Source organism: Gopherus evgoodei, unplaced genomic scaffold (assembly GCF_007399415.2).
Source record: "Gopherus evgoodei ecotype Sinaloan lineage unplaced genomic scaffold, rGopEvg1_v1.p scaffold_292_arrow_ctg1, whole genome shotgun sequence".
Classification (NCBI taxonomy): domain Eukaryota; kingdom Metazoa; phylum Chordata; order Testudines; family Testudinidae; genus Gopherus; species Gopherus evgoodei.
Genome location: NW_022059955.1, coordinates 16764 through 30210, shown reverse-complemented (window position 1 = coordinate 30210; position 13447 = coordinate 16764). Strand labels below are relative to the sequence as shown.

Genomic DNA, 13447 nt, shown 5'->3' with positions numbered 1-13447 from the left:
AATATGTGTACCCGATAATCACTCCTACATGACTGTCACTTATTTCATAGTCTTTACTATTTATTATTCATATTTCAGGATCAACCAGGATCCCCAGTAATAGACCAAGACATCATGGGCTAGATTCACAAAGGGACATAGATGTTCCAGTGCTGATCATTGAAGCAGCTGACTTTTAGTACCTAGAAATTCACAGGGATTCACAAAGCCTCAGTTTATCCACCCAACTCCCTATACAATGAAAGGGGAAAGGTAGGCACCTAAAAACGGGATTGACAAAAGCCAGCATGCTCAGGGGTTTCTTATCTAGGCTAGCCAATGGGAGATTCCAGGGAGGTGCCTATCTGTCAGCTGTGAACACTTTCTTGGGGTAAGGTATCAAAGGTGTTTTTTGCAAGAGGGCTAGGGACTGAGAAGGATGCCTCATTCATCACTCTTAGCTCAGCCATTTGGGTACTCAACTAGGAGGTGAAAGATCCAGCTTCAATTTCCCCCTCTGCCTTAGGAGAAAAGGGATTTGAACAGGGAACTACCACTTCTTAGGAGAGTACTATAACTTAGAAGAGTACTATAACTATTACTCTTGTTTAATTTCCCCTTCTTTTCCCCTCACAAAACCCATTCAGAAGTTAAAATGCTTCCTTGAGAAGTTCATGCTTCTCTTCAAGGCTGTCCTCAGGGAATCTTTCATCTGCTGGTTCCTCATGCTGAAGATGAAGGGGCTCATGAGAGGGGTCACCACTGTGTTGAGCAGGGCCACCAGCTTGTTGAGCGAGATTTCGCTGCCAGAAGGCCGGACATACATGAAGATGCAGCTGCCATAGCCCATGGTGATGATGATGAAGTGGGAGGAGCAGGTGGAGAAAGCCTTGTTGCGTCCTGAATGGGATGTTATCCTGAAGATAGTGGCAACAATACAAGTGTAGGACACCACCGTCAGGATCAAGGAGCCCATCAGGATGGCGGAGGAAGTCATGAAACTCAGCAGCTCCACAAAGCTCGTGTCCACACAGGACAGCTTGACCAAGGCCAAGCTGTCGCAGAAGAAGTGGTCAATCTGGTTAGCATTGCAGAAGGGCAGGGTGATGACCAGGATGGTGGGGATGATGGTGGCCAGGAACCCTGTTGCCCATGACCCCACCACGAGCTGGAAGCAGAGCTGAGCATTCATGACCATGGTGTAGCGCAGTGGGTTGCAGATGGCCACATAGCGATCATAGGACATAACGGCCAGAAGAACAAACTCACTGCAGCCCAAAAGGAAGTAGAAGTAGCACTGAGTGATACAAGCCAGGTAGGAGATGGACCTGTCACCTGTCAGAAAGCTGGCAATCACCTTGGGTAGGACAGAAGATGTAATAAGGATCTCCAAACAGGAGAGGTTCCAGAGGAAGTAGTGCATGGGGCTGTGGAGGTGACGGTCTAAGAGGATGATGGTGATGATCATGATATTGCCAGACAAGATCAGCAAGTAAGAGGCCAAGAAGCCAACAGCAATGAGGCATTCCAGAGGGTGGGAGTAGAGGAAGCCAATGAGGATAAATTCGGTCACGGTCGTTTGGTTCCACATGGCTACATTGGATCTATCTGTGAGGAGTAGAGGGAGGATGGAGGGAATAGAAAATAATGTGTTAGATGAACAGGAGAAAAGAAAAGTAGAAAAACAGAAGAGTAGAGAAGAGGAAAGAAAAGATCAGAAGAGAACATAAAAGAAAAAGGAAGAGAGATAAGGAGGAAAAATGATAAACTGTAGAGGAAGAAAGCAAGGGTGAAATAAGAAAAGTGAAGACGACAAAAGAACAATACATCAAATAAAAAATTATCTTGTGGGCAAAGGATGGGATGGGAAGAACAAGAAGTCAATGTGAGCAGGGAAGGAGAGACAATGAGAAGAGGAAACAAATGGCAAACAGAAGAGGAAAGAAAAATGGAGAATAGAAAAGCTCAGAAAATAAAGAAGAGCAGAACTGGGTGGAATTGTTTTCCCTGGGCAAATTTTTTACTTTTTTTGGGGTGTGGAGGAGAGAGGGGAAGAAAAAAGAAAAGTTTTCAGCTGAAAACTCTTCAAAATTTCTGGTTTTTATTTTCTTAATGAAAAGTCAAAAATTGTCCTCAGAAAGCAGACACTTACCTCAAAGGTTTTAGTTTAATTGAAAACCCATTATTTTTTTTTGTCAAAAAACAGTTTTGATAGAAATATTTGGACTAGCCTTAAAAATAAGGAAAGAAAAAACAAGTAATAGGAGTGAGTGGGTGAGATTCTGTGGCTTGCGTTGTGCAGGAGGTCAGATTAGATGACCATAATGGTCCCTTCTGACCTTAAGTCTATGAGTCTAAAAGAAAGGAGAAGTAAAATTAAAATAAAGGAACAGAGAAAAGCAATAAAGGAAAGGAGAGGGTGAAAATGAAAGGAGAGAAATGAAGAAAGAGAATAAAAAGGAAAGGAGAAAAATATAGGAAACAAAAAAAAGGCAGGAAAGAAAAAAACAAAAAAGAAGAAAAAAAGATGAGTGAAAGAAAAAGAAAGGAGAGAAAGGAAAAAGGGAAAATGAAAATAAAAGAAAAACTTTATCAAAACAGAGATAAAATATATTTAAAAAAGGAAAGAGAAGAGGGAAAAGAAAAACAAGAAAAGGAAATAAATAAACAGAAAGAGGGGCAGAACAGCTACTCACGTTAGTCTAGGTCTGTGATGTTAGGAAGATACCATAAGACCAAGCCGGCTACACACAGATTGAGCCCTGTGCCTCAGTCATCACTCACTACTGTAAAACAAATTCTTGTAGAGTAATTTTTTAAATTCTAGTCCCTGCTCTTTTGGATTAAATAATAAAGTAGTTTATTCTGAACTTCTTCAGAGACTGAAAAGTAGTAATCATTCTGATTTTTCCCTTCATGTCAAGCCGTGAGAAGCCCTCAAACAGCACTTGCAACATCAGGATCCTTTAACTTGTCCAGCGGGTATTGTCGCATCTAAGCGAATTCTACTTTCATATGTTGACTCTAGTTCTTCTGGTCTCACAATCTACTTGCCATTCTCTGTGAAGCAGGTCTGCCTCAACTGGGTGAGGCTGATTAGTTTTAATGATCACAGGTACCCTAGGGGATCCACTCACTGGAGAATCCCAGAGCCACTTTTTGAGATGTACATGGAAAGATAAAAAATCATGACACTTTCCAGGAAATTTTAACTAGGTTACCATCTGTGAACCCAATTACTAGTATCTTTCAGAATGTTTTAGCCTTTGCCCATATGTCATCGACTCATTTGTGATGGCAGAGACCTTTAAGGTGCAATTTAATTCATTTCATGTGCCTCCTACCATATAATTATTGTATTCCTTACACTTCTTTGGTAAGCAGTATAGTCCAGTGGGTTATGCACTGTTCTGGGAAACAGGAGATGTTCACTTCTAATTATTTGTATTCCATTTGCTCAGGGCAGCTCCTTTAGCACTAAGACCCAGATCCAGAAAAGCATTTAGGTGCCTAACTACTGCTGTGACAATTGGGCCTGTCATTTTTGCCTGCTTGGGAATTAACTATGGAAAGTTCACTAATAAATGTTATAAACAGGTTAAGTCCCAACCATTGCCTCAAATGAAATGGGATTGGAGGAACTTTAACAATAATAGCTCCAGCCCATCTCAACTAATTTCTTCACTTTCCCTCCAAAGGACAGTTATTATCATCTCTGATGCCATCAAAGAGACTGACAGATGAGGGTGGTTGTTTTTTTTTCCCTTCTAAAACTTTGTGCAGCTAAAGGTACAGGGAGCGAGGGATGTTGTTAATGTGAAAACCTTATTTAATACCTTACCTTTCAAATGCTTTAAGTGTGCTTTCTTCTTTTCTTTATCTTTAATAAAAGGTTAAAAGGATTTTAATGGTGTATTTGCCATGGGATTAAGCAGGCTGAGGCCTGTGTGTGTCAAACCCTGAACCTTGTATAACATTGTTTGATATTGGACAGTGACAGGGATATGGTAACACTTTTGACTTTTTGGGCCCACGTATTCCATCTTAATTAACACAAGACTACTACTTTAGACACCTAAGTTCAAAATTTAGGCAGCACTGGGATCCTCAAAGCCTCCACTTAGCTGTTGCCTAACCCTGTAAGTACCTTCATTCACTCAATGCCTAAAGTTTTGCTGCAAAAGTCCCCTAAGTGCTTATGTTTCTGCTTCTAGGCATGCACACTGCTGCCTCACTTGAGGTGCCTCATTGCCTCTCAAGTCTTGAGTCTCAGTCAGATCCTCAAACCAGGTGAACATAGGCATTGCTGCACTTCTTTCTCCTGTGGAACTTGATCTAGTAGGTTGGTTCTGAGCATGCCGAAATCCACACAAAACAGTGGCAGGAGGAAGGAGGATTTCCCTCATAACTAGGCTAGGAGGGATTCAATTTTTATTGGTGAATATTAATAAAAGTTGATTTCACCATCGATAAAACTGACAGAGAGACAAAGTAAGAATAATGCTACCTGAGAACTTATTACAGTTTGATTTAAGGATATTTACTTTGTATATTTTCACATGTGATGTTGACAATGTGTATTATAACATTTTGTAAAGCTTTAACTTTTTGAAAGTCAGCATCTACTGTCATTAAATAATTATTGTATGATCCCCTCTACCATAATTTCCTGCAACTGTGAAAATTTTAAAAGATAAACATTGTGGTGATGGGGGGAACTTAAAACTCCTGATTTTGCAAAACTCTGAAATCCTAAATCAATAAAAATTGGAGGGAGCTTAAAAATAAACATTAATAATATTGCTCAAAATTACTTTCATTTAAGAAATCAATTCTGCCAACTCGACTCATAACTTGTAACCCAGGGGTAACACCACACATGAGGGATGAGGGATCCTGTGTTCCTAACTTCTTATTTCTGGTTTTCACTGGGTGGCCAAGGCCCAGATCCACAAACAGACTAAGGCATTGCAATGTGTGGCAACACCTAATTTTAAGACATCAAGACAGCCAGTGAAATCCACAAGTCCTAATTTAGGCACCCAGGCTCCCTAGACAATGAATGGGAAGAGACAGGCACCTATGAATGGGATCCACAAAAGCCATCATACTAGGCAGGGAGATACTTAAATTAGCCAAAGCCTGATGCCAATGAGAGGGATGTGTATTAAGCCTGCCCCTCTCAGGGAGTTCAGCACCTAAATCTGGGCTGGAGGTAGGCACCTAGCTTTGTTTGGAATTTTCAGCTGTGAATCCTCTCCTGGAGTTAGGTACCGATGTCATTTTTTGCAAGACATGCCCGGGGGAGAAGCAGCAATGCTTCATAGCTTTTAGCCCACTTGTTGGGACACTCACCTGGGACGGTAGGGATCCGGAGAGGGAATCTGAACCAGGGCATCTCACATCCCAGGTGAGCACCCTAACAATTGAGCTAAAGGTTCCCTGCTGTCCCCTGTGTGGAGTTGGGCTACTTCAGAGCACTCCTACTGGATCAAACCCTGCAGGTGAGATGGGCTAAGAATTGCCACTATGAATGACAATGAATAATCATTGAACCAGGGACAAGATCATGAGAATGACTCTAAAGCTAGTGTTCTGAACATTCACTTAGGATGTAGAAGAGCTAAGTTCATGTCTCTGTTTCTTTTTTATACATAGTGGAGCAGCTTCAACATCAAAGACTGAGAGAAAGCCTACACCAGACCATCCCGTAATCCAATGATTAGGGCTCTCTTTTGTAGTGTGGAAGATCCAACTTCACAGATCTTCTCTGTCCATTACAGCTATTCCCCTATTCCATTTTGTTTCCCCAGACTCCATTTTGTTTTCTGTTCTCCTGTGGCCGCCCTTCCCTGGCTGTTAAGTTGTTTACCAGGGCCACTGCCCTTCTGAAAGGGAGGGCCCTTTAAGTTGTTTAACAAGAGCCATTGCCCTTCTCAAAGGGATGGCCACTTGTGCTGCATGCTAAGTGGGACCACTGCCCTTTTCAAAGGGTTAGTCCTGTTATCACCTCGTTGAACCTGGGCTTGGTGTAGGGTAGGCAATGTCCAGAGCTGCAAGGCCTATTGTGGTTTTAAGATCCTGGGCATGAGTCATAGTCTCATGTGCTCTTGAGTCACCTATTGCACAGGACTATGTCCAGGCATGTCTCTGGGCTTACCTTCAGTTTTTTCCCTGTGCCCCCTCCCCTGTGACAGAGGGAGCCTATCAGGATTACTGGTGGGAAACTGCCCAAGTTTGCCTTTAAAACTAGACATTTTTTGAAACACACCTCAGAAAGGTTCCTGCATTGCTGCCTGGTCTGATCAGCCAGGGGTTCTGGGGGGTCCTTTCTCCGCTCTCGTTTTATTTTTGAGTGTACCCCCTTTTTGAAAAACCCCCCCACGAAGAACGAATTGCTACCTGAGAGATCTCCTGATTATTGAGACTGTACCAAACCCTCCTTGCCTCTTCTGATGTTGCTGCTGCTTCTGCCTTTGCTGCTGCCTTGGGGACTGGTAAGAATCCCTCTGTAAAACTTTCTATACTTTTATTTTATTATTTTAGCTGCTGGCTCTGTTTCCCCAGCACACAGACTCAAGCTAAACCTTGGTCTGTGTCTTAAAACCTCTCTTAAACTACAGGGCTCTTTGCCACTGCTAAGCTCTGCTCCTGTGGGCTTTGCCTTGGGGCTCTCTACTTTCAGCTGTATCCACCGCTGTAGCCACCATCCCTTGGCTTCCTTGGGAGCTGGGTCCTGGATACATACCACTCTGCCCTCTGTAACCTCCCCATAGCATAAGGTGCACCATAGGTCTTGTTTTTTTTTAATTTAATAAGTCATAGTTTGTTAAGATTGTAGAGCTTGTAAGTTTCTGTGATATTTGTTGTGTTGCCTAATTGTTGGTTAAGATAAGTTTAGAAAATCATTGCCTGGTTGTATTCTGTAGCTGCTTGTCATTTTATATAAGTTTGATTAAGTTAGGGGATAGATAAGGTTTTTACTATTTGAATTTGTCTTCCCACTGCCCCAGTCCCCCCCCCCCGAGCTCCCCAGTCACTCATTGCAGTCTCTCTGCTGTTTAAACTTGCAGCCTGTCTGCTCTCTGTGTCTCCCTGAGTTTAAATCTCCCTCTGTAGCGCCTCTATCTTTGGTTTCTGCTCCACCACGTGCTCCTCTTCCCCCATCCCCTAACCTCATTCCTCTACCACTGCCTTTCTCTCTCTCTCTCTCTCTCTCTCTCTTTTAATCCCTTCCCCCACGTGTTCACCCCGCTCCTACTGCTGCCAAACCTCAATTGTATTACTGAAGTCTAGCATAAAACCCCATTGGTTACCCTTTTTCTCTCTCACACACCTCACATTTTATATTTACACCACTGTGACACATTTTTACCTAGAGTTGTTGGTTATTTAACACATTTTACCCATAACTGTTAGTTGGTTATATGCTGCTGTGACACACCCTTTACCTAGAAATTGTTAGCTACCTGTTACATTTATACTTCAGTGTTAGTTGGTTACCAACTGTATTGTACCCCACTGTATTGTACCCCACTATTGAAACCCCCTATACTCTACTAAAAGAACTCCCTCCCCAATTGCCTACCTTAACAAACCCCATACCCCTCACTATTAAATTTTCCCTGTTTTTGCATTTTCTTAATAAAGTTTATTTTGCACCCCACCTGTGTGGTAATTGCTCCCCAAGATCCCATATACCTGCAGGCAGGGACATTCTCCACATGAGGTACGGGAGGAACTGTTGGGTTTTCTATAGCACATTATGGCCAACACACTTGGGTTGGGTCAAACCTTTGTTTGAACCAAAAGCATTTCTTGAGCTTAACAGCCATTGTTAAAGCAGTAGATAATAACAGATAGGCAGAAAAAGGTTAGGACCAGTTACCTCTCTGAGGAAGCTGAGTCAGGAACTCTGGGTGGAGAATTGGCTCTGGGCCATGGGAGGGGGAATCTCAGAGAACGGGGCCCAAGAGCGTTTGTGAGGTGGAGGGTTGTGAGAAGGGAGGAAGGGATTTAGGGGCTGGGGGTTTTGTTTGGGGTCTGAGCTGTGTGAGGCAGAGGGAAGGAGACACCTGGGGACTACAGTAAGAACATTCAGAGGGTGGAGGATGCGGCAGAGGCTGGAGTCAAAGGGTCTGAATCTCCTCTTCCTGAAAGCAGACATATGCCACTGTAACACCATGGACTTACATTGAGATGAGTGACTGGGAAATCAGCCCTATTGACTCCAGTAGAGTTACTCCTGATTTACACCAGGATGAGTGAGAGGGAATTCAGTTGACTGCAGTGAAGTATTTCTAACTTTTCTTACCATTGATACATTTCAGTGCTGATTTATTGTGCATGGCTAGAGATCAAACCGGGCCTCAGATCCTCACACCAGGGACTCCAAAGCTCAGTAGAGTTCAGTCCACCTACTTGCCCTTGGGGGAAATAAAGTGACAGCGTTATCAACCACAGTGTTTAGTTCTCAGTTAGGCGCATCAGCCTTTGAAGTGGTTGGAGTCAAGCCAAACAGATTGCACTGTGAATGTGCATGGTGAAAGGAGGAGCTGATTGAAAGCTGTTTCTGACTCGCAGCCCCATGGCTGCTGAAAGGAGAATGTTCTGGCCAAGAAACTAGGCTGTAGAACTTCCTATCAGAGGAATACCATCTCCTTTTATGGCTGCCTGGCTCAGTCTTACTTCCATTTCCAGAAGTGTCTTTTTGGCCATGATGTCCTGCAGTTAATATGTGGCTATACATTACCCACTGAACTATAACACCATCATGAATAGAAAGGTCTGTGTCTGGTTGGTGATGGGATCAGGGATGCAGGGATTCTTCTCCATCTTGGTCCCTACCATGATCAAACTTGAATTGCCCTGCTATGGCCCCAACATCATCAGCCATTTCTTCTGCTACCATGCCCACTTGTTATATCCTGCCTGTGCCGTCATCAGACTGGTGGAACTCATTGATGTCATCATCTCACTGTCTGTGTTGCTAGGCTCCCTGCTGCTGATGGTCATCTCCTACATGTATATTATCTGTACTATCATTCATATCCCATCTGCCAAGGGCAGGGAGAAAGCTTTCTCCACCTGTGCGTCTCATTTCACTGTGGTTACCATTGGCTACAGCACCTCCATCTTCATCTACATCAGGCCCTCACAAGTCCCCTCTTTATGTGGCTTGTCCCCTGTCTGGTACTGAGAGAAAACCAGATGTCGTTTTGTCCAGTATCATGGACTAGGGAAGCATGCAAGGTCACACTGGTGGATGGGCCACAGCTTTCCCAGAAGTACCAGAATGTCCGGTATTCTGGGAATGCATCAGTGGCAAACCTAGTTGAGGGCAGAGTTGGGCAATATTTTTCCAAGCCATTGGCAGATTGTTTAACTCAGCTAAAAACATAGCAGCATCTGTCAATGGCAGGGAAATGATTGCGATACACCCAGAAAATCATGCCAGGTTAACCGCACCACATGCTGGAGAGGAAAGTGAACCACCCCAAGGTCCCTGCCAATCTGACCGGGGGGAAAATTCCTTCCTGACCACCGCATGATGATCAGTTAGACCCTGATCATGTTGGAAAAGAACCAGCCAGCCAAACATCCAAGAGAGGGAGATAATGGCTCAGTGCCTCCTCAGAGACCTGGCACATCCCACCCAATGTTCCATCTCCAGCTAGGGCCACCCTGATGCTTCAGAGATTAAAAAAAAAACCTCCCAGAATATATGTGGTGGGGGAGGAAAATCCCTTCCTGATAAGACATACACTGCAAGTGAGACCCAGAGTTGCTGAGCCCTGCCCTCCACCATCAGAAGCAGCCCCGTCATACAATCTCACTCAGACATGTGTCCAACTCTCTCTTAAAATGAATTTGGTCACTTGCCTCCCATAACTTCTATTTGGAGGCTGCTCCAGAACCTCGCCCCACTGGTGGATAGAAACCTCCCTGTAATTTCTAGCCAGTCTGTCCATCACTCACACAACCAAATGTATATGTAAGCCAGGCTGACACAGTGGGCCCAGTCGCCAGCTGGTGGCAATGGACATACAGCTCCATTGGAAGCAGTAGCTCAGATGCACAGATGGTACAAATTGCTTTACATCCACCAAAGTCAATGGAATTACACGGATGTGTTGAGGATCTACCCCAAATGTCTAGACTTGAAATTAGATGAAGGTTTCTAACCATTAGGGGAGTGAAGTTTTGGAACAGCCTTCCGAGGGAAGTAGTGGGGGCAAAAGACTTATCTGGTTTCAAGACTAAGCTTGATAAATATATGGAGGGGATGTTATGATAGGATAGTTTAATTTGGGCAATTGATCTTGGTTTATCACTAGATAAGTCTGCTCAATGGTCTGCGAGGAGATGTTGGATGGGATGGGAACTGAGTTACTGCAGAGAATTCATTCTTGGGTGCTGGCTGGTGAGTCTTGCCCACATGCTCAGGGTTTAGCTGATCGCCATATTTGGGGTCGGGAAGGAATTTTCCTCCAGGGTGGATTGGCAGGGGCCCCGGAGGTTTTTTGCCTTCCTCTGTAGCGTGGGCATGGGTCGCTTGCTGGTGGATTCTCTGCAGTTTGAGGTCTTCAAACCAGTTTTGAGGATTTCAATAACTCAGTCCTGGATTAGGGGTTGTATAAAAGTGGATGGGTAGGGTTCTGTGGCCTGCCTTGTGCAGGAGGTCAGACTAGATGATCATATTGGTCCCTTCTGACCTATGAGTCTATGAGTCTATGAATCTATGAGTCTATAAATGTCTTCTCTCACCGACACCAGTGTTACATCTGTCTGACTCCTCAGATTCCAGTGAAGCCACTCCTGATTTATACACACAAGCAGGAGAACTCCAATCATTGTTTTCACTGGCCATGGAACACTTGCTAGTGGCCAAACAGTGTAACGGGTATTGTTTTTGCACAGAATGAAAGTCTGATTCCTTTTGTGCACACAATTTACACCCATTTAGCTACACAATTGGGCTAGATTTTCTACTAGTGAAAATCACCCCAGCAGCAGTGATATCAGCGGAGTTAATCTGGATTTGCATTGGTGCAACTGAGATCAGAATGAGACCCGGTTGTGTGCAAGCTGTTTGGTCATGGAAATAACCTACATTAATGAACAAATACTACACAAGCAAACTTTTATTAGATAAAGACAGAAAATTAATTCTTGGTGAATTAGCTACACCCAGTCAGTCTTCTCAGGGCAGCTTTCATCTCCTTATTCCTCATGCTGTAGATAATTGGATTCATGATTGGTGGCAATACAGAATAAAGAACAGCCATCACAAGATCCAGAGCAGATGGGGAGCTGGATGTGGGTTTTAGGTAGGCAAAGGCGCCAGTGCAAACAAGCAAGGAGACCACAGTGAGGTGAGGAAGGCAGGTGGAGAAGGCTTTATGCCGGCCCTGCTCAGAGGGGATTCTGAGCACTGATTTGAAGATCTGAACATAAGACACAATGATAAAAATAAAGCAGCCTAAGACTAAACATATACTAAAGGTAATAACCCCAACTTCACTCATATATGAGTCAGAGCAGGTAAGCTTGAGTAGCTGGGGGATTTCACAGAAGAACTGATCCACCATGTTACCTCCACAGAACGTCAATGCAAATGTGTTCCCGGTGTGTAGCATAGAGTAAAGAATCCCACTGATCCAGGCACCAACTGCCATTTGGACACAAGCTCTGCTGTTCATCATTGTCTCATAGCGCAGTGGTTGGCAGATGGCGACATATCTGTCATACGCCATGATGGTAAGAAGGGAATAATCTGCTCCCAGCAAGAAGATGAGGAAAAAGACTTGAGTAACACATCCAGCATAGGAAATGGACTTGGTGTTCATGAGGGAATTGGCCATGGATTTGGGGATGGTGACAGAGACGGAGCCAAGGTCTATGATGGACAGATTCATCAGGAAGAAGTACATGGAAGTGTGAAGGTTGTAGTCCAAGACTATAACCATGAAGATGAGAAGATTCTCCACCAGGGCTGCCAGGTAAATGACTAGAAACACCACAAAGTGCAAAATCTGCATCTCCCAAACTTCAGAGAATCCCAGGAGAAGGAACTCAGTCACAGTGGTTCGGTTGTACATTTTCTTTCTCAGGATGGGGAAAACAGCCCCACTGACTCCAGTGGAGTTACTCCTGATTTACACCAGGGTAATGGAGAGGAGAATTAGGAAGAATTGCTTTCAAGGTATTTGTATACCTCTGTCACCCAGACGTGGGCAAACTCTGGATAACAGTGTATAAATGTTACTACCCTCAGTTTACAGAGAGGAACTGGGAGTCTGGCTGGCCATATTCTGCTGTCAGGGGCACTGCTGAAAATGTGGGTAATTTCACTGCATGCTATGGAATTACTCCCACTTTATACTGCTCTAAACTGGAGCAGCTTCTCACATGGAGGTGACCCAACCCAGTCATAATTACATAATACAGCCCAGGAGCTCTGATGCTCCATCCCCCATTCTAGCAAGATTTCCACACTCGCTGTGAGAGACAGACGTTCCGGTTCCCTTCTGCTTCTCTAACCATTCAACTAAACTGCCTCTCAGAGCTTGAAAGAGAACCCAGGAGTCCTGACTCCCAGTTCGCCTCCTGTACTAACCCAATAAATCCAACACCCCTCCCGGAGCTGAAAATACAGGCCAGGAGTTCTGGCTCTACCCACTGGACTCAATCCCCTACCAGAGCTGGGAACAAATGTGACGTGTCATGACTTCCAGTTCTCTCCTATAACAACTGCATCAGACTGTATCTCATCCTCTGTCCCAGTGACTCTCCATTGCCATCAGAAATGACTGTTACGAGTGACAATGGAGAGTCATTGGGCTAACAAACGCAAGTGAGAATGATTCTCCAGCGTGGTACTTGGGGTACTCATCTGTTGTCTGGAAGAGTTTAAGTCCCTGCTCCAGTGACTAATAATTCATAAAAATGTGGAGCAGCTTCTTTAGGAGAGACTGAGACAGTCTCATTTCAGAACACGCCAAAGCCTAGCACAGGGGTCGGCAGCTTTTCAGAAATGCTGTGCTGAGTCTTCATTTATTCACTCTAATTTAAGGTTTCGCGTTCCAGTAATACATTTTAATGTTTTTAGAAGGTCTCTTTCTATAAGTCTATAATATATAACTAAACTATTGTTGTATGTAAAGTAAATAAGGTTTTTACATTTTTTAAGAAGCTTCATTTAAAATTAAATTAAAATGCAGAGCCTCCTGGACCGATGGCCAGGACCCAGGCACTGTGAGTTCCACTGAAAATCAGTTTGCATGCCACCTTCGGCACGCATGCCATAGGTTGCCTACCGCTGGCCTAGTGGCTCAGGTTCCCTCCTGTAAAGTGAGAATTCAAACCCCTTCTCCTCATCAGCCAGAGGGAGAGATTGAACCTGAGTTTGTCACAAGCCAGCAGAGTGCCCTAACCACTCAGCTTCAAGTTATGAGGGGTTCCTGTC

At 44.1% G+C, this 13447-nt stretch overlaps 2 protein-coding genes and 1 pseudogene across 2 annotated transcripts; 1 reads left to right on the top strand and 2 right to left on the bottom strand.

The window, feature by feature from the left end:
* Window positions 1-622: 622 nt before the first annotated feature.
* On the bottom strand, window positions 623-1987 carry LOC115640325 (olfactory receptor 49-like). Its single transcript, XM_030543079.1, has one exon. The coding sequence runs from the start codon at window positions 1568-1570 to the stop codon at window positions 623-625; it is 948 nt and encodes a 315-aa protein (XP_030398939.1). The 5' UTR covers window positions 1571-1987.
* On the top strand, window positions 1608-9178 carry LOC115640326 (annotated as a pseudogene).
* Window positions 9179-11159: 1981 nt separating this feature from the next.
* On the bottom strand, window positions 11160-12080 carry LOC115640323 (olfactory receptor 14A16-like). The gene has a single exon (XM_030543077.1). It carries the CDS (start codon window positions 12078-12080, stop codon window positions 11160-11162), a length of 921 nt encoding a protein of 306 aa, XP_030398937.1.
* Window positions 12081-13447: the final 1367 nt, after the last annotated feature.